Source organism: Oncorhynchus gorbuscha, linkage group LG01 (genome assembly GCF_021184085.1).
Source record: "Oncorhynchus gorbuscha isolate QuinsamMale2020 ecotype Even-year linkage group LG01, OgorEven_v1.0, whole genome shotgun sequence".
NCBI lineage: Eukaryota > Metazoa > Chordata > Actinopteri > Salmoniformes > Salmonidae > Oncorhynchus > Oncorhynchus gorbuscha.
Window position 1 is genome coordinate 62,622,450 of NC_060173.1, and position 21,445 is coordinate 62,643,894.

Sequence of the window (21,445 nt, forward strand, 5' to 3'; positions counted from 1 at the left end):
CCAGGGGTGCTGCACTGCTGCTGACCCTGTGCCTCTCAATGTGTGTGTATATCTGGGGGTGTTACATTTCTGTTCTAACCAATATAACCAATATTCTATTGTTATAAGAATCCTCAGCTGGCTTGTAGTAAGCATAGCTATATGAGGCTATATGATTTACATGGGATTAGCCTAACATTGGTACATGTTGTAGCGATCCTCGCTATATGCAGCCAGGTCACCCTTGATACAAGTCAGTATTCGACGTCCATCCATGTCTGAGGACATTGGGAGATGATGTGGAAAATGGCCCCTATGGGCAACAGGGAGTGCTGTTGCCTTAAAGTAGGTTTCGGTTGTCGACGGGGAGGGCGGATGGGAACAAGCACCTGCCTCTGATTCCAAAAGTGGCAAGTTCAAATCCAGCGATAGAACGTTGTTTTTGATAAGCCCAAACCAAACATTACCTTAAGATTTCGGAGTTCAAGCCCAAACTTAACTTTAAGCATTTTGAAATGTTATGTTTGAGAAACGTAGATGAAGGTCTAATTCTGGCATGAGACTGTGAGAGCTAGTTGGCTAGGAGTCATTTCACAAATCCCACCAGGTGGTTTAACTCTATTGGCACGATGTGTAGGGTGTTTGTCTTTCATACCAGCAACCCATGTAGCGCTGTCTTAGGAGTCACAGTACGGACATTGCAATTTATTGCCCTGGTCACATCTGCAGTCCTCATGCCTCGTTGCAGCATGCCTAAGGCACGTTCACGCAGATGAGCAGGGACCCTGGGCATATTTATTTTGGTGTTTTTCCAGAGTCAGTAGAAAGGACTCTTTAGTGTCCTAAGTTTTCATAACTGTGACCTTAATTTGCCTACCATCTGTAGGCTGTCTTAACAACCGTTCCACAGGTGCATGTTCATTAATTGTTTATGGGTCATTGAACATGCATGCATCACAATGAAGATCTGTGAAGTTATTTGGATTTTTACGAATGAACTTTGAAAGACCGGACGTTTATTTTTTTCTGAATTGATATTGAACCATTTAACCCACAATATTAGCCAATCTTCAAAGCACTATCTTGCTTAAGAGGACCTCCAGCCAGCTAGTCAGATCAATCAGTCAGCGTGCTTCTAGGGTTGCAAAATTCTTGGAACTTTACCAAAATTCCCAGGTTTTCCAGAAATCCTGGTTGGAAGATTCACGCAATTAGGAGGGAACAAGCAGGAAATCCTGAATCCTCAAACAAGGATTTCTGGAAAACCTAGTAATGTTGGTAAAGTTACCAGAATTTTGCAATCCTAGCGCTAGTTGTCTGACTGAAGCCTTCCTGTATACAGTGCATGCCACACCGGCTCTCTTTTCAATGTAGAGGGAATCAGAGTTTGATTAGAGGGAATGAGATGAGCTATCAAAAGCCTCTCCACAAAGACTCAGTATAAACAGGAGGATGAGCTGTCAGGGGAGCAGGAGATTGAGTGAACAAGTGGCAAGACTCTTTAGCCTGGTTCCAGATCTGTTTGTGCATGGTCCATGTCACACTGAGTTGGCATGACAGCACTAATAGATCTGGGACCAGGATAGACTCTTCTCTTGTGTTAAAATCAAATGGAAGCAATGAAAGTGGACCTAAGCTTGCAGTTACAGCTAGAGTTGTTTGGTGTTTCAATGTCACTGTGTGCCACTGGGCAGTATCATCATTGTGGTAATTTAATAAATTAGGCTACTTCCTTTTTTATTGATACATTTGGTTAATCTTCAGCCCTTCTCTCTGTCTTGTTTTGTGCTCTGTGCAGAGGATCCCTTCCTCATCATCTCTTCCATGTAACCTGTCCTTGCCCTCTCCCCATTCCTCCACACAACCAGACTCCCAACCTGTCCTTGTACTCCAATTTACACAAAATCCAATTACCAACTCCATCTTCCCTCCTCCTCTACAATAACCCCTCTAACTTCCCTCCCTGGCATCTCTCAATTCAACCACCACTCATCCTCCATGTGTTCCACCTTGATGCCCTAACAGGCATTCTGGAAGAAGGAAGATAATAGGCAAACTCAACCCTTAGTCTCGCCGCCAACATTCCCTCCAACATTCCCACCACATCCACAGACCCCTGTTCCCGAATACTGTTCTTTCGGGTCTTTCATATCGCTAATTTTCATTTTCATTTCATTTCATTACAGTACAACGGTTTGATTTGTTTGATCGTAGCCAGCTACATAGCTAGCTACATAGCCGTCTTTGTATCAAAGATAACTGTGTAGTCTAGAGCGATTTTCTAGGTTAGCTAGCCAGCTATTGTCGTTCTTTTAACGCAACGTAACGTAAACAACACTACTAGCTAGCCAGCTAGCCCCCGAATAGCAGAACTGCAGAAACTATTACACTCAACGGAACGACTTGATTAGTGTAGTGTCAACAACGCACCCACTGCCAGCTAGCCTACTTCAGCAGTACTGTATCATTTTAATCATTTTAGTCAATAAGATTCTTGCTACGTAAGCTTAACTTTCTGAACATTCGAGATGTGTAGTCCACTTGTCATTCCAATCTCCTTTGCATTAGCGTAGCCTCTTCTGTAGCCTGTCAACTATGTGTCTGTTTATCCCTGTTCTCTCCTCTCTGCACAGACCATAGAAACGCTCCACACCGCGTGGCCGCGGCCACCCTAATCTGGTGGTCCCAGCGCGCACGACCCACGTGGAGTTCCAGGTCTCCGGTAGCCTCTGGAACTGCCAATCTGCGGTCAACAAGGCAGACTTCATCTCAGCCTATGCCTCCCTCCAGTCCCTCGACTTCTTGGCACTGACGGAAACATGGATCACCACAGACAACACTGCTACTCCTACTGCTCTCTCTTCGTCCGCCCACGTGTTCTCGCACACCCCGAGAGCTTCTGGTCAGCGGGGTGGTGGCACCGGGATCCTCATCTCTCCCAAGTGGTCATTCTCTCTTTCTCCCCTTACCCATCTGTCTATCGCCTCCTTTGAATTCCATGCTGTCACAGTTACCAGCCCTTTCAAGCTTAACATCCTTATCATTTATCGCCCTCCAGGTTCCCTCGGAGAGTTCATCAATGAGCTTGATGCCTTGATAAGCTCCTTTCCTGAGGACGGCTCACCTCTCACAGTTCTGGGCGACTTTAACCTCCCCACGTCTACCTTTGACTCATTCCTCTCTACCTCCTTCTTTCCACTCCTCTCCTCTTTTGACCTCACTCTCTCACCTTCCCCCTCTACTCACAAGGCAGGCAATACGCTCGACCTCATCTTTACTAGATGCTGTTCTTCCACTAACCTCATTGCAACTCCCCTCCAAGTCTCCGACCACTACCTTGTATCCTTTTCCCTCTCGCTCTCATCCAACACCTCCCACACTGCCCCTACTCGGATGGTATCGCGCCGTCCCAACCTTCGCTCTCTCTCCCCCGCTACTCTCTCCTCTTCCATCCTATCATCTCTTCCCTCCGCTCAAACCTTCTCCAACCTATCTCCTGATTCTGCCTCCTCAACCCTCCTCTCCTCCCTCTCTGCATCCTTTGACTCTCTATGTCCCCTATCCTCCAGGCCGGCTCGGTCCTCCCCTCCCGCTCCGTGGCTCGATGACTCATTGCGAGCTCACAGAACAGGGCTCCGGGCAGCCGAGCGGAAATGGAGGAAAACTCGCCTCCCTGCGGACCTGGCATCCTTTCACTCCCTCCTCTCTACATTTTCCTCCTCTGTCTCTGCTGCTAAAGCCACTTTCTACCACGCTAAATTCCAAGCATCTGCCTCTAACCCTAGGATGCTCTTTGCCACCTTCTCCTCCCTCCTGAATCCTCCTCCCCCTCCCCCCTCCTCCCTCTCTGCAGATGACTTCGTCAACCATTTTGAAAAGAAGGTTGACGACATCCGATCCTCGTTTGCTAAGTCAAACGACACAGCTGGTTCTGCTCACACTGCCCTACCCTGTGCTCTGACCTCTTTCTCCCCTCTCTCTCCAGATGAAATCTCGCGTCTTGTGACGGCCGGCCGCCCAACAACCTGCCCGCTTGACCCTATCCCCTCCTCTCTTCTCCAGACCATTTCCGGAGACCTTCTCCCTTACCTCACCTCGCTCATCAACTCATCCCTGACCGCTGGCTACGTCCCTTCCGTCTTCAAGAGAGCGAGAGTTGCACCCCTTCTGAAAAAACCTACACTCGATCCCTCCGATGTCAACAATTACAGACCAGTATCCCTTCTTTCTTTTCTCTCCAAAACTCTTGAACGTGCCGTCCTTGGCCAGCTCTCCCGCTATCTCTCTCTGAATGACCTTCTTGATCCAAATCAGTCAGGTTTCAAGACTAGTCATTCAACTGAGACTGCTCTCCTCTGTATCACGGAGGCGCTCCGCACTGCTAAAGCTAACTCTCTCTCCTCTGCTCTCATCCTTCTAGATCTATCGGCTGCCTTCGATACTGTGAACCATCAGATCCTCCTCTCCACCCTCTCCGAGTTGGGCATCTCCGGCGCGGCCCACGCTTGGATTGCGTCCTACCTGACAGGTCGCTCCTACCAGGTGACGTGGCAAGAATCTGTCTCCTCACCACGCGCTCTCACCACTGGTGTCCCCCAGGGCTCTGTTCTAGGCCCTCTCCTATTCTCGCTATACACCAAGTCACTTGGCTCTGTCATAACCTCACATGGTCTCTCCTATCATTGCTATGCAGACGACACACAACTAATCTTCTCCTTTCCCCCTTCTGATGTCCAGGTGGCGAATCGCATCTCTGCATGTCTGGCAGACATATCAGTGTGGATGACGGATCACCACCTCAAGCTGAACCTCGGCAAGACGGAGCTGCTCTTCCTCCCGGGGAAGGACTGCCCGTTCCATGATCTCGCCATCACGGTTGACAACTCCATTGTGTCCTCCTCCCAGAGCGCGTGATCCTTGGCGTGATCCTGGACAACACCCTGTCGTTCTCAACCAACATCAAGGCGGTGGCCCGTTCCTGTAGGTTCATGCTCTACAACATCCGCAGAGTACGACCCTGCCTCACACAGGAAGCGGCACAGGTCCTAATCCAGGCACTTGTCATCTCCCGTCTGGATTACTGCAACTCGCTGTTGGCTGGGCTCCCTGCCTGTGCCATTAAACCCCTTCAACTCATCCAGAACGCCGCAGCCCATCTGGTGTTCAACCTTCCCAAGTTCTCTCACGTCACCCCGCTCCTCCGTTCTCTCCACTGGCTTCCAGTTGAAGCTCGCATCCGCTACAAGACCATGGTGCTTGCCTACGGAGCTGTGAGGGGAACGGCACCTCAGTACCTCCAGGCTCTGATCAGGCCCTACACCCAAACAAGGGCACTGCATTCATCCACCTCTGGCCTGCTCGCCTCCCTACCACTGAGGAAGTACAGTACCCGCTCAGCCCAGTCAAAACTGTTTGCTGCTCTGGCCCCCCAATGGTAGAACAAACTCCCTCACGACGCCAGGACAGCGGAGTCAATCACCACCTTCCTGAGACACCAGAAACCCCACCTCTTTAACGAATACCTAGGATAGGATAAGTAATCCCTCTCACCCCCCCCTTTAAGATTTAGATGCACTATTGTAAAGTGACTGTTCCACTGGATGTCATAAGGTGAATGCACCAATTTGTAAGTCGCTCTGGATAAGAGCGTCTGCTAAATGACTTAAATGTAAATGTAAATGTAATTTTGCTGCCCCTAACACAGCAACACAACTACACCCTTTTGACTGAACCTGAACTTTTCCCCAAATATATACAGTTGGGAAGAGAAAACCTCTCCCAACGTTGAGAACCAATCAGTGATCAGTTCAATCATCCTGACCAACCTGGGACACAGTAAAAACAGATGTGCCAGAGATTCAGACTCAGCACAGAATGGACACCCCTCCCCAACAGTAGGGTCCAGGTGTACCAGATGCATGTTGGTGGCTATAGCTCCATGTATTATCCTCCATTGGAGGTCAGCTGTCCTCTTATCAATAGGCAGTTTGTATAAAGATCGCCAACAGCCTTTTGGAGAGGCATCTGGACCAAGCACACCTGCCCACCTCGTCGATTTGACCCCTTCCAGGGAAGAGGCATGGGACACCTTTACACATATTCTGTACATGGCCTTCTTTCCCACCTCCTTGAACTCCCCCAGCTCCGGGGTATCGAAGGAAAGCAGCATCCCCACATCCTCCTCGAATGCCCCCATCGCCCCCATAACAATCAGTGCAGGGAACACATAATCCAGACCCTCCTTCCACCGATCAGAATTGGAAGTGTCAGTCACATACTGCAGATGAAGCACTGGCAAGGAGTCACAGACCTCAGCAACGACCTTCCTCAGTAGGCGAGATGATCGGATCCCTGCTCTTTCTCCCAGCTCCTCCAACGATCTGCTCAGCATCAAATGACCCAGCTTGGTACACCCCACGCCTAACAGGTATGAATGTAGGCTGGCTGAACCCAGAACACGGGACTGGAAGGCAGTGTTGTGAAAAATAGGCTCTTCAAAAGCCACATCCCTGGTGGCGTGCTGGCCTTACGGGACTTGACAAGGACTCTCCAAGCCTGCATAACAGACTCATAAAATGGAATCAGGTCAGGCAAATCAACCCCTTCCAGCTTTAAGAGGAAACGGTGCTTGTCTAAGCCGAAACAGCCCGCTCTCCTCATCAATATGTAGGCTGTTTCGACCCAGCTAGAACCGTCTCCGTACAATAATCTCTGGCTTGGAGCCGGAAAGCCATGATTCTAGAGGAAATGTCCACCAGGCCTTGCCCACCCTCGTGCAGTGGCAGGTACAGGGCTGCAGCTTTAATCCAGTGTTGTCCAGACCAGAAGAAATTGACAAGGGTCCTCTGAAGCTCTTTTATCAGACCCTTTGTTGGCTGCAAAATCGTTAGTCTGTGTCACTAGGGTAGAGGCAGCAAGATTATTAGCTACCAAGACCCTTCCCCTATCAGACAGCTGGGGCAGCACCCATTTCCACCTTGACAGTCTGGCACACTTTCTCCGCTACACCCTCCCAGTTCTTTTTCTGAAAGACATCGGAGCCTAGAAAAAGCCCCAAAGTCTTCATCCAATCTCTGCCCCACTGAAGCTCCCCTGGTAACCATGGAGTGGACCCCGTTTGAAGCCGACATTACACCTGGTACAGAGAAACCAGTAAGCTTCGCTCTTAAAAAACAAAGCATTGGTTCAATTGCCAGACTATATAACTGCACTGAAATTTGGCATCCCTGCCTGATGCCCCTTTGGACAGGGATAGGGCAACTCAAACCACCACCCACCTTCACCATACATGAGGACCTAGCATTCAGTAAATTCATCCAAGACAAAAAAACATCCTCAAACCCAAAGGCTTTCATTGTTTTAAACAAGTACTGGTGGTCCACACGATCAAAAGCCTTCTCCTGATCCAAAGAAAGTAAACCCACATTTACATCAGACAGTTTACAAATGTCTAAAAAATCTCTTATCAGAAACAAGTTGTCAACAATAGAGCGATCAGGTACACAGTAGGACTGATCCTTGTGGATCAACAATCCCAGATACACTTTCAACCTGTTTGAGAGACATTTGAAACAATTTTGTATTCAGCGCACAGCAAAGCAACAGGTCTCCAATTTTTTATAAGAGCCAAATCCCCCTTTCTTGGCAACAGTGAAAGCACCGCACGTTGACAGGATACAGGAAGAGAACCCTCATGAAAAGATTCACACACCACTTTCATAAAAATCCTCCCCAATAGACCACCAAACGTGCTTATAAAACTCAGATGGTAAACCATCGATGCCAGGGGCTCGGCCTGTTGAGAGCTGCATAACTGCTGTGGACAGCTCTTGCAGTGTAATGGCAGAGTCCAATGTGACTCTCTGCTCAGGTCCCAATTGAGGAAGACCGTGTAACAACTGTTCAGTACACAGAGATTCACAATCCTCCGCCGTATAGAGGGCAGAGAAGAAATCCACGGCATGTTGACGCATTTCAATGTCATCCGTGATCACCTTCCCATCAGGGAGATGAAGGCAGACCATGTGTTTACGTTGAAATGTCGACTGTCCTAGGTTTCTTTTAAAGCACTAGGAGCATCCATATCCTTGAGGGAAGCGAAACGTTCTGAGTGAGCAGCTTCAATTCAATAGATTTGATGTCCTGTTCAATGGGCCTTGATAGTCTCTTTAACTTCAATTTAAGACAGAGCAGTACACTGTTGACAAAATACCCTTCCCAACCTCCCACCATTGTCTCAAGGACTCAAAATTCCCTTTTATAACCCTCCATTTTTCCCACAACAACAAAAACCTGTCACAAAACATGACATCATGTAACAATTTAACATTAAAACACCAGTAAGGTGATGACCTTCGTGGACAGGACAAGTAAATATCAACAGTAACAATATGATGATCAGAGAAACCCACAGGAGTAATGGCACACATTCCAACCCTACTACAGTATTGCTCAAATACAAACAACCTGTCTAACCTTGCTGCATTGACACGACCTTCATTAATCTTTAGCCATGTGTGTCACGCCTTGGTCATTGTATCTTGTGTTTTTGTTATATGTTTGGGTAAGCCAGGGTGTGACATGGGTTTCTATGTTGTGTTTCGTATTGGGGTTTGTATTAATTGGGATTGTGTATTATTGGGGGTGTGTCTAGTTAGGCTTGGCTGCCTGAGGCGATTCCCAATTGGAGTCAGCTGATTCTCGTTGTCTCGGATTGGGAACCGTATTTAGGTAGCCTGAGTGCGCGTTGTATTTCGTGGGTGATTGTACCTGTCTCTGTGTTAGTCACCAGATAGGCTGTAATTAGTTTCACTCGTTTGTTGTTTTCGTATTTTCAGATATTTTCATGTACCGCATTATCTTCATTAAAAGTCATGAGTAACCTACACGCTGCATTTCGGTCTGACTCTCTTCAAACAACAGACGAACTACGTTACAATGTGTACTGCCTAACTTTTGCATTTCTTACTCTCCACACATCAGAAAGCTCAAACTCAGTTAATAGGCCAGACAGGCAAGTGGCTGACCGCAGGTGAGTTTCTTCAGCGGTGCGATCAACAGTAAAATCCACTGTACAGTTCCAGTCACCCCCTAAAACCATATACACCCTCTTGATCCCTTTTTGGACAAGCATGTCGCTTATGACCAACATCCCCACACTCAAAACACCGTTGACTACCCGGACTAGAATAAGCCACATACATTCTATTGTCATACTTGATTTTAAACGATAACTCTAAAGTCTGCTCCGGTGAGTCCAAAAACATAAACACCTGTCCCCGAAATGACATTACCTATTTCAACGCCAGGTGTTTGTAACCCAACGGGACAATCTTAATTGAACTGGCGAACTTCCCAAAGCGCAATAACTCGCGCTCCAATAGCTCATTTGGAATAAACGGCGGTACATTTGAAATCGTTACCCTTGTTCACGGAGATAAAAGTGGCATAACTTGAATAAACATTCCTTTAAGAAGTACGCCATGCTCAACCATCCGATCAACAAGACACTCTTCTTTAAGAAATACCACCACCGCTTTATTCATCCGGGATGCATAAGCAACATTCTCATAGCCTACCTTCTCTCCTACGGCGACCAGAAACTCCTCCACCGTGACAGTAGCTTCAGTAACACACCTAAAGCCATGCCGAAGTGACAGGGACGGCATCTCCGCCAAAATCAGAGTAATTTTGATACGAAAAACAAAATACTTAATTCTACCACAACAAAAATAATAACCTTAATCATGCACAGAAGAAAACCAAAAAATGCCACCAAGAAATAGCAAACCGAAAGAAAGTTGTGAATATCTAACTCTCCACAACACACGCACTCCTTCGCTCAAACAATTCCCAGCATGCACCAAACACGAGAGCGAGAGAGAGAGCTATTCACTTTATATATTATCTACCTCACTTGCTTTGGCAATGTTAACACATGTTTCCCATGCCAATAAAGCCCTTGAATTGAATTGAGAGAGAGATGGAGAAGAGCCCCCTAAGCAAGCTGGTCCTCTGATCACAAGCACACCCCAGAGAGCACCAGTAAAGCAACACAATTAGACCCAACCAAATCATGAGAAAACAAAAAGATAATTACTTGACACATTGGAGAGAATTTACAAAAAAACTGAGCACACTGGAATGCTATTTTGCCCTAAGCAGAGAGTACACAGTGGCAGAATACCTTACCACTGTGACTGACCCAAAATTAAGGAATTCTTTGACTACAAGCAGTTTGGAACTCGGGAGTGAGTGTTGCAACAAAGGACAGATGATTTTAACACGCTTTGGCACTCGGCGGTCCCGTTCTGTTAGCTTTTGTGTGGCCTACGACTTCGCGGCTGAGCCGCTGTTGCTCCTAGACACTTCCACTTCACAATAACTGCACTTACTGTTGACCGGGGCAGATCTAGCAGGACAGGCATTTGACGATCTGACTCGTTGGAAAATGTGGCATCCGATGACTGTGCACGTTGAAATTCACTCTTCAGTACGGCCATTCTCCTGCCAATGTTTGTCTATGGAGATTGCATGGCCGTGTGCTCGATTTTATACACCTGTCAGCAATGGGTGTAGCTGAAAGATACAAATCCACTCATTTGAAGGGGTGTCCACATACTTGTGTATATATAGTGAATTTAAACACCAAGGAAGTCCTCTTACATTTGGCAACTTTAAAGTCCTATTGATCAAACAACCATGAAAAGGTAGGCTCTCTCTCCCTCAGTCACACATATCAGCAACAAGATAATCAACTAATGCTAGCCAGATCAAGATCAAGAAAGGAACATTAGCTATTTGGTCATCAAAATTGCACTGATAAACAATGGGGAATTATAGCCTCCTTGTCCTTCTGCAGCTTGCCTTCCAATACATGTTTTTTCCCAACCAAGCTAACTGTCTGAAGTTGGCTAGCTTGCTAGCTAGCTACTTCCAGACACAAATGAGAGAACAGCTCACTCTGACCATTTTACTCACTGTAGCAGAGCTGGTTAGGCAGTTTACATGTTATCTAGAGAGTTCTTGACTAACTATTACTTATTTTTGCCTAGGTTTACTGACACCGGTCATATTTAGTGGGTTTTGCGCATCTGTAAATTCACATGTTCTGCGCTCTGGCACACTTAGATGAGAGTACTCTAAAATCGGAGTAGATAGCCAGAGTGAATTTGCAAACTATTCTAACTGGATCACAGTCGTTCAAGTTCTTGCTCGCTAACCATTTACATTTACATTTAAGTCATTTAGCAGACGCTCTTATCCAGAGCCAAATGCCACATGCAGCTCTAGCTGTGTATAGCCACTGAAAAAATATATGAGGGGAAAAAGTTACTCACCCACTCCTCCAATGGCATGAACTGACATACTCCAAGCCGCTAGCTAGCTAGTTATCTATCTATCTAGCTAATGTTAGACTCTGTGTTTCTAGCTTGCTGCATAAATAGACATGCTAGCCTATTAGCCACATTATCAATGACTTGTGGTCATTGCCCTTACTAGTTTGATTGTATTGACATTCCCAGCCTAAGTTACATTCTTTTGTTTTTGTCCAGAATATTGAGTCATTGAAACTGAAACAGTCCATCCCAAATGGAGGCAGCAAACAATGTACCAGGCCAACTACCAAGAAATGTATTTGAAATATTGTTGGAATCTGTGTGGGTAGCTGGACAGGTAGGATGACTGACAGTGAAGGTGAACAGGAGGTCATGGGTCAGGTGACAAAGGAATGGATGAGACTGAGGCAGGAATTCCTTTAATCACAAAGTGGTATATGTACTGGGTAGTTTGTCTGTGCTGCATAACAAAGGAAACAGAATAACATGTATCCAATTCAATTCATAATCACGAAGGTCAAATCACAACAATCATTCTCATTATTAACATAATTAAGTAATTCAGCAATTCAGTTCAATAAGAAGTCAATATGAATCGTCATTGAGTCATTTAAGCTCATAACTATTCATCATAATCATGAGAATAATAATACAAATAATTAAATCAGTTATCGGTTATTCAATCTATAATTTCCATCAGTTTGGTATCAGAATTGATCAGTTCAGCAATCAATAAGGACTTTTCATTTTTCATCCATTTCAGGTTTGTCTTCATATGTTCATGTAATTGCATTACATATTAACCATGTATAGATGGCATAATTGGCCTGTGATGATCTATATGGCCGTGATCATTGTCCATTTACATTACATAATAGGTTTGAAACGTGCGCTCCAAGCTGCACTCCGAGGTAATAACTATAAACAATAACTGATGGCCCTCTCTCCCTATCGCAACAGATAGTTCAGATGAAAGGTAACAGATTCGGTGGATTAAAGTTGATTCATGGATGCACAGAATGTCTGGATAAGAAGGAGTTAAGGAAGAGAGAGCAGCCAGGTTGGGCGATTTCCTCCTTTTAGTGAGTTGAGATCTGTCTGACATTTCCACCTGACCTAATTAAAGAGTCCCTGGCCCAGCTGAGCAAGTAGACATGAATTGAAGGACGATCCCACCAACTCCATGGGGCTTTTCTACAATATTGGTGAAATATATGAATTATGCATTGAACTGCATCCACCTATTTTGTCAGCAATTGCATTAGTGTACGTCATGGAACGTTGAGTCAAATATAACCTATTTTTAAAACCTTATAAAGTTGGTTTTGTATCATAGACTGGGAATTTGATATGTTTTACTGATATTATGATTGTCTGTTTGTTTCATATCTGCAAAGTACTTAAAATGCTGTCAGTTGCACTTTAAACTTTAGGTCAGTGGTCACCAACCTTTTCAAGCCTAAAATCACATCCCAAGTCCAAATGTAAACCAAAATCTACCACAAAAAAATGACAAAATAACAAGGCCACATTGTAGTTCCACTTTGACATTCTTCATTTTGTTACTTGTCAGTCACAAGCAAAGTATTCATTTAATTATACAAATAGTATAATCAGAAGTAAGTACATTCAACATTTTCTAACCATCATATTACATTTTTCAATATTTCCACAGGCCTATTACTCATTCACCATTCATATATAACCTCAATAATCAGTCAATTACAGGCCTAAACCAATCATGTACACTACTGTTTCACTTTCCCTTTTTAAACATCATATTTCAAGACACTTCAAAATGACAATACTCAAGTAAGTGCAACTAGCATTCAAAATATTATGACAACAGTCACATCATTCAATTGTTGAAAAATATTTAGACACAAATCACAGTTCTTCATTACCTCAATAATCAGTCAATTACAGGCCTAAGCCAATCATGTACAGTACTGTTTCACTTTCAATTTTTGAACAACATACAACACAGATCACATCCTTTTGTAAACAATATAGCCTACAACAGATTTCAAACTGGCAATACTTACTCACTCTGATGGCTGTGGATGAGATCCCCTCCCCACACACACACATTCAATGTGATGGCTGTGATTGCACACTATCAGCACGTGCTCTCTAGTCTGGCTCATAGTTTGACACAACAAGTCCGACACTGTCTGTGAGATGTCTATTAGTTAGACAAGACCTGTAATTTGACTTGATTATTTGAATCTGTGAAAAGGCCATCTCACAGAGATATGTTGATCCAAAGTAGGCCTTCACCTTAAGTGCACAGGATGAAATGAGGGGAAACTTTTCAGTGTTTACAAGACCCCAAAAGTCACTGTCTCTTGATCTTGCTTTCAACACGATGTAATTTTGCAATTCAATTATCTTCATGTCAACTCCGATTGGTAAAGCAAATACTTGCTGGAATTTGGCGGACACCTCCTCAATCTCAATGGGGAGGAAAGGGTTTGAGATAAATGCAACAACGTCCTCTATGTCATTTAACTCCTGAAAACGCCTGTTGAATTCGGATGCAAGTTTCTCCAGCTGGGCACATAATTCTTGTGGGAGAAAAGCATCTTTGTTTCCTATGTTTTGTAACATTTTCTCCAGGTTTGGGAAGTGTACCAGCCTTCCATTCCTCAGCTGAGAGGCCCACACACCTTTGGGCTCGCATTCCACGCCCAGCTCCAAGCCAGCGAGCCAGGCTTCTTACCCGTTTCAGTTTAAGAATAGGTTGAGATCGTTTCGGCCCAAGACCTCTAATCATTCGCTTCACCAGATAAAACTGCAAGACTTCGAGCGCCAGCTATCCTGAGCGAAACTTCGGAGGGAACCAGCTACTAGATGGTTCGATTAGTATTTCGCCCCTATACCCAGGTCGGACGGCTTTGACTGCTTTTAAATGTTAGTAAAACTAAGCGTATGCTCTTCAACCAATTGCTGCCCGCACTCGCCCGTCCAACTAGCATCACTACTCTGGTTGGTTCTGACCTAGAATATGTGAACAACTACAAATACATAGGTGTCTGGTTAGACTGTAAACTCTCCTTCCAGACTCTAAGCATCTCATTAAGCATCTCCAATCCAAAATGAAATCTAGAATCGGCTTCCTATTTTGCAACAAAGCCTCCTTCACTCATGCCGCCAAACATACTCTCGTAAAACTGACTATCCTACCGACCCTTGACTTCGGCGATGTAATTTACAATATAGCCCCCGACACTCTACTTAGCAACCTTATCATTATTTGAGTGTTTCTGCATTTCCTCATCTACTTCATAAATTCTTTATAAATGTTTTGAGTGACCAGTGTAATGTCTCACAAAAACATGGATATGCCATTGGTAGACATTCCAGCAGTACCTGATGTTCCTTAAGATCTCAAAATGAACATAACAATGGCTAATAAAATAAGCACACAATAAGCACACAGTGTTCATGATGAATCTACACACAATACCCCATAATGACAAAGCAAAAACAGTTTTTTAGACATTTTAGCAAATGTATAAAAAAACAAAAACAGAAATACCTTATTTACATAAGTATTCAGACCCTTTGCTGTGAGACTCGAAATTGAGCTCAGGTGCATCCTGTTTCCAATGAACATCCTTGAGATGATTCTACAACTTGATTGGAGACCAACTGTGGTAAATTCAATTGATTGGACAAGACTTGGAAAGTCACACACCTGTCTATGTAAGGTACCACAGTTGACAGTGCATGTCAGAGCAAAAACCAAGCAATGAGGTCGAAGGAATTATCCGTAGAGCTCCGAGACAGGATTGTGCGAGACACAGCTCTGGGGAAGGGTAGCAAAATATTTCAGCAGCATTGAATGTCCCCAAGAGTTTGGAACCGCCAAGACTCTTCCTAGAGCTGGCCGCCTAGCCAAACTGAACAATCGGGGGAGAAGGGCCTTGGCCAGGAAGGTGACCAAGATCCTGATGGTCACTATGACAGAGCTCCAGAGTTCCTATGTTCCTAAGGGAGAACCTTCCAGAAGGACAACGATCTTTGCAGCACTCTACCAATCAGGCCTTTATGTTAGATTGGCCAAATAGAATCCACTCTTCAGTAAAACACACATGACAGCCCACTTGGAGTTTGTCAAAAGTCACCTAAAGATTTATTTAACCCTTACTTTACCAGGTAAGTTGACTGAGCACACATTCTCCTGGGGAATAGTTACAGGGGAGAGGACGAATATGCCAATTGCAAGCTAGGGATGATTAAGTGGCCATGATAGTATGAAAGCCAGATTGTGAATTTAGCCAGTGCACCAGGGTTAGCACCCATACTCATACGATAAGTGCCATGGGATCTTTAGTGACCACAGAGAGTCAGGACACCCGTTTAATGTCCCATGCAAAAGACTGCACCCTACAAAGGACAATGTCTCCAATCACTGGGGGATTGGGATATTGTTTTGGACCAGAGGAAAGGGTGCTTCCTACTGGCCCTCCAACACCACTTCCAGCAGAATCTGGTCTCCCATCCAGGGACTGAACAGCACCAACCCTGCTTACCTTCAGAAGGAAGCCAGCAGTGGGATGCTGGGTGGTATGCTGCTCACTCTCAGACAATGAAAAACAAGATTCTCTGGTCTGATGAAACCAAGATTGAACTCTTTGGCCTAATTACCAAGCATGACGTCTGGAGGAAAACTGGCACCATCCCTAAGGTGAAGCATGGTGATGGCAGCATCATGCTTTGGGGATGTCTTTCAGCGGCAGAGACTGGGAGACTAGTTAGGATCGAGGCAAAGATGAACAGAACAAAGTACAGAGGGATCCTTGATGAAAACCTGCTCCAGAGCGCTCAGGACCTCAGACTGGGACAAAGGTTCACCTTCCAACAGGACAACAACCCTAAGCACACAGCCAAGACAACGCAAGAGTGGTTCCGGAACAAGTCTCTGAATGTCCTTGAGTGGCCCAGTCAGAGTCCGCATTTGAACCTGATTGAACATTTCTGGAGAGACCTGAAATTAGCTGTATAGCGACACTCCCCATCCAACCTGACAGAGCTTGAGAGGATCTGCAGAGAAAATGGGAGAAACTCCACAAATAAAAGTTTTCCAAGCTTGAAGCGTCATACTCAAGAAGACTCAAGGCTGTAATTGCCGCCAAAGGTTATTCAACAAAGTACTAAGTGTCTGAATACTTATGTAAATGTGAAATTTCAGTTTTTTATGTTTAATACATTTGCACAAAAAATACTATTTTTGCATTGTCATTGTGGGGTGTTTTGTGTAGGATGATGAGGGGAAAAAACAATTTAATATATTTTAGAATAAGGTTGTAACGTAACAAAATATGGAAAAAGTCAAGAGGTCTGAATACCCTCTATGTATGATTCCACCCGCTTTATTAGCTTTAAAAGTTGTTTTCTTTATGACAATACATTACATACATCATAAAGCCTTTCTTTGAGGGCCTAGTTATACCCAAACCAGTGGTGTTAGAAAACCCCTGCTTTATACATGCCACATCAAGCCTGCAAGTCACATTATGCTGGCTTGCAAAGTTATGTCTGGCAAAGTAATGTCTGGCACCCAGACAGAATTAGGATATCTAATAAATCCCCCCAACCCGGATTCACAATGAATGCCAAGGTAGGGGAATTGAATTGTGTGACTACATCAATCACTTAAACTGGAACAACCATCTCAGTAACTACTAACAGATTGGAAAAATGTATGCTATATACAATATCACTGTGTAGCATAAAATGTATCAACCAATCAAGGTACATACAAAAATCACCCTGCAATAGAGCATCCTGGGAAATATGATATATGGTTCTATGTAGAATCCTTCTTGCCATCTAAAGAATCGCTCTTGCCTTCCAAATAATAATTCAAGAACCCTTTCCTCCAAAAATGGTTCTTAGGATGTATGTAAAGGTTCTAGGTAGAACCGTTTGCCTTACAAAGAACCATTGTCTTCCAAAAAGGAATCTTCAGATCAAAACAGTTCTTGGTAGAACCCTATTCCTCCTCAAAGAACCCTTTGGAACAATTTTTTCTAAGATTGCATACCTTACTTCATTGGTAAATAACAGACATACGAGTCACCAGACCTGATCACAGGCTAACTCTGGAGAGCCCTTCGATTTCCACTGAGTTTGCTAGATCTGCTTTTAGTTTTTATCACCTTACATGTGTAATGACATCCAAAGCACTTTCAAATTTGAGGAATAGGATTCTCTAGGGTACATTTCTACTGAAGAAGAAATTTGAAGAGACATGATATTAAAAGAAACGGACTGGTCAAACCCTAGCACAGATAGCAACCAAACAACAACACCCATTGGACTAAGGACTGCTTCTTCCTATGACATTCCAATTGGCCTTTGCGACATCATGTCTGCAATGATGAAAAATCAACTAAAATATTGATTCTATACACTCTTAGAAAATGCTTTTTTGCTGTCCCCAAAGGATAACCATTTTTGGTTCAAGGGAGAACCTTTTATAGTTCCACATAGAACCATTTTGGGTCCCATGTAGAGCCCTCTGTGGAAAGGATCCTAAATGGAACCCAAAAGGGTTCTACCTGGAACCAAAAGGGTTCTCAGTAAGTATTAAGGATAATATGAATATAGAAAGTGCTTACCATATGGAGTGACTATGGCAGAAGTCCAGTGCAGAGATGATCTGTCTGAAGAACTTCCTGGCCTCCTTGGGTGTTAACCGTCCCTTCTTTACCAGGTAGTCAAAGAGCTCTCCCCCTGAGACGTGCTCTAACACCAGATACCTGGGAGGTGGGGGGGACAGAGAAATTAGCAAGATGAATTAAATAAGTGAGACTGAAAAAGTAAGAGGGAAGAAAGAAGGAAAGAAAGTAAGAAATTAAGAAGAGAGAGTGAATTAAGAAGTGGGGGCTTTTTTAAACATCACACTTTAGAGACATCCAAAGGATAAATGTTTTCCTCTGGGACACTTTTCAAAGAAAACTGAAAGGAAAACGCCACACAGTGCTGCTCATCCTCCCAGAAGATATTTATTTACAACGTTTCCACCCTTAGGTCTTCATCAGGCATCTGTGACGTGGCAGGGCTAGCAAACCATTAGACTACAAAGGGAAGCCCAGCCAAGAGCTGCCCAGTGACATGAGCCTACTAGATGAGCAAAATGACTTCTATACTCGCTTCGAGGCAAGTAACACTGACACATGCATGAGAGCATCAGCTGTTCCAGACAACTGTGTGATCACGCTCTTCGCACGCGATGTGAGTAAGACCTTTAAACTCATCAACATTCACAAGGTCGCAGTGCCAGAAGGATTACCAGAACATGTACTCCGAGCATGCGCTGACTAACTAGCAACTGTCTTCACTGACATTTACAACCTCTCCCTGTCTGAGTTGGAAATACCAACATGTTTCAAGCAGACCACCATAGTCCCTGTGCCAAAGAACACTAAGGTACCCTGCCTAAATGACTACCGACCCGTAGCACTCACGTCTGTAGCCATGAAGTGCTTCGAAAGGCTGGTCATGGGTCACATCAACACCAGTATCCCAGAAAACCTACACCCACACCCATTTGCATATCGCCCCAACAGATCCACAGATGATGCAGTCTCTATTGCACTCCACACTGCCCTTTCCCACCTGGACAAAAAGAACACCTACGGTGGGGCAAAAAGTATTTAGTCAGCCACCATTGTGCAAGTTCTCCCACTTAAAAAGACGAGAGAGGCCTATAATTTTCATCATAGGTAACTTCAACTATGCCAGCCAAAATGAGAGCAAACAATCCATAAAATCACATTGTAGGATTTTTTATGAATTTTTGCAAATTATGGTGGAAAATAAGTATTTGGTCAATAACAAAAGTTTATCTCAATACTTTGTTATATACCCTTTGTTGGCAATGACAGAGGTCAGACGTGTTCTGTAAGTCTTCACAAGGTTTTCACACACTGTTGCTGGTATTTTGGCCCATTCCTCCATGCAGATCTCCTCTAGAGCAGTGATGTTTTGGGGCTGTTGCAGGGCAACACGGACTTTCAACTCCCTGCAAAGATTTTCTATGGGGTTGAGATCTGGAGACTGGCTAGGCCACTCCAGGACCTTGACAAGCTTCTTACGAAGCCACAACTTTGTTGCCCGGGTGGTGTGTTTGGGATCATTGTCATGCTGAAAGACCCAGCCACGTTTCATCTTCAATGCCCTTGCTGATGGAAGGAGGTTTTCACTCAACATCTCACGATACATGGCCCCAGTCATTCTTTCCTTTACACGCATCAGTCGTCCTGGTCCTTTTGCAGAAAAACAGCCCCAAAGCATGATGTTTCCTCCCCCATGCTTCACAGTTGGTATGGTGTTCTTTGGATGCAACTCAGCATTCTTTGTCCTCCAAACACGACAAGTTGAGTTTTTACCAAAAAGTTATATTTTGGTTTCATCTGACCATATGACATTCTCCCAATCTTATTCTGGATCATCCAAATTCTCTCTAGCAAACTTCAGACGGGCCTGGACATGTACTGGCTTAAGCAGGGGGACACATCTGGCACTGCAGGATTTGAGTCCTTGGCGGTGTAGTGTGTTACTGATGGTAGGCTTTGTTACCAGCTCTCTGCAGGTCATTCACTAGGTCTCCCCATGTGGTTCTGGGATTATTGCTCACCGTTCTTGTGATCATTTTGAACCCACAGGGTGAGATCTTGCGTGGAGCCCCAGATCGAGGGAGATTATCAGTAGTTTTGTATATCTTCCATTTCCTAATAATTGCTCCCACAGTTGATTTCTTCAAACCAAGCTTCTTCAAACCTATTGCAGATTCAGTCTTCCCAGCCTGGTGCAGGTCTAAAATTTTGTTTCTGGTGTCCTTTGACAGCTCTTTTGTCTTGGCCATGGTGAAGTTTGGAGTGTGACTGTTTGAGGTTGTGGACAGGTGTATTTTATACTAATAACAAGTTCAAACAGGTGCCATTAATACAGGTAACGAGTGGAGGACAGAGGAGCCTCTTAAAGAAGAAGTTACAGGTCTGTGAGTGCCAGATATCTTGCTTGTTTGTAGGTGACCAAATACTTATTTTCCACCATCATTTGCAAATAAATTCATAAAAAATCCTACAGTGTGATTTTCTGGATTTTTTTTCTAATTTTGTCTGTCATATTTGAAGTGTACCCATGATGAAAATTACAGGCCTCTCTCATCTTTTTAAGTGGGAGAACTTGAACAATTGGTGGCTGACTAAATACTTTTTTACAGCTCTGTATGTGAGAATGCTATTCATTGACTACAGCATTCAACACCATAGTGCCCTCAAAGCTCATCAATAAGCTAAGGACCCTGGGACTAAACACCTCCCTCTGCAACTGGATCCTGGACTTCCTGACGGGCCGCCCCAGGTGGTAAGGATAGGTAATAACACATCCGCCACACTGATCCTCAGCACAGTGGCCCTACAGGGGTGCGTGCTCAGGCCCCTCTTGTACTCCCTGTTCACTCATGACTACATGGCCAGGCACGACTCCAACACCATCATTAAATTTGCCGATGACATAACAGTGGTAGGCCTGATCACCAACAACAACGAGACAGCCTATATGGAGGAGGTCAGACACCTGGCCATGTGGTGCCAGGACAACAACCTCTCCCTCAATGTGAACAAGACAAAATTAGATTATTGTGGACTACAGTAAAAAGAGGACTGAGCACACCCCCAATCTCAATGACGGGGCTGTAGTGGAGCAGGTTGAGAGCTTCAAGTTCCTTGGTGTCCACATCACCAACAAACTAACATGGTCCAAGCACACCAAGACATTCGTGAAGAGGGCACGACAAAATCTATTCCCCCTCATGAGACTAAAAAGATTTGGCATGGATCCTCAAGAGTTTCTAGAGTTGCACCATCGAGAGCATCACTGCCTGGTATGCTCGACCTTCAACCACAAGGCACTACAGAGGGTAATCGGTATGGCCCAGTACATCACTGGGGCCAAGCTCCCTGTTATCCAGGACCTCTATACCAGGCGGCCCTAAAAATTGTATTCTCCAGCCACCCTAGTCATAGACTGTTCTCTTTGCTACTGCACGGCAAGTGGTACTAGAATGCAAAGTCTAGGTCCAAGAGGCTTCTAAACAGCTTCTTCTACCA

The 21,445-nt window shown here is 44.6% G+C and overlaps 1 protein-coding gene across 4 annotated transcripts in view; it reads right to left on the reverse strand.

Annotated features, from left to right (window-relative positions):
• Positions 1-21,445, reverse strand: part of brsk2a (BR serine/threonine kinase 2a) — a 545,611-nt gene that overhangs the window by 143,256 nt on the left and 380,910 nt on the right. For all 4 annotated transcript variants that reach the window (XM_046358089.1, XM_046358080.1, XM_046358106.1 and 1 more), the window contains exon 4: positions 17,948-18,088. In XM_046358089.1, coding sequence (XP_046214045.1) covers positions 17,948-18,088 — 141 coding nt within the window. The remainder of the gene's footprint in view (positions 1-17,947; positions 18,089-21,445) is intronic.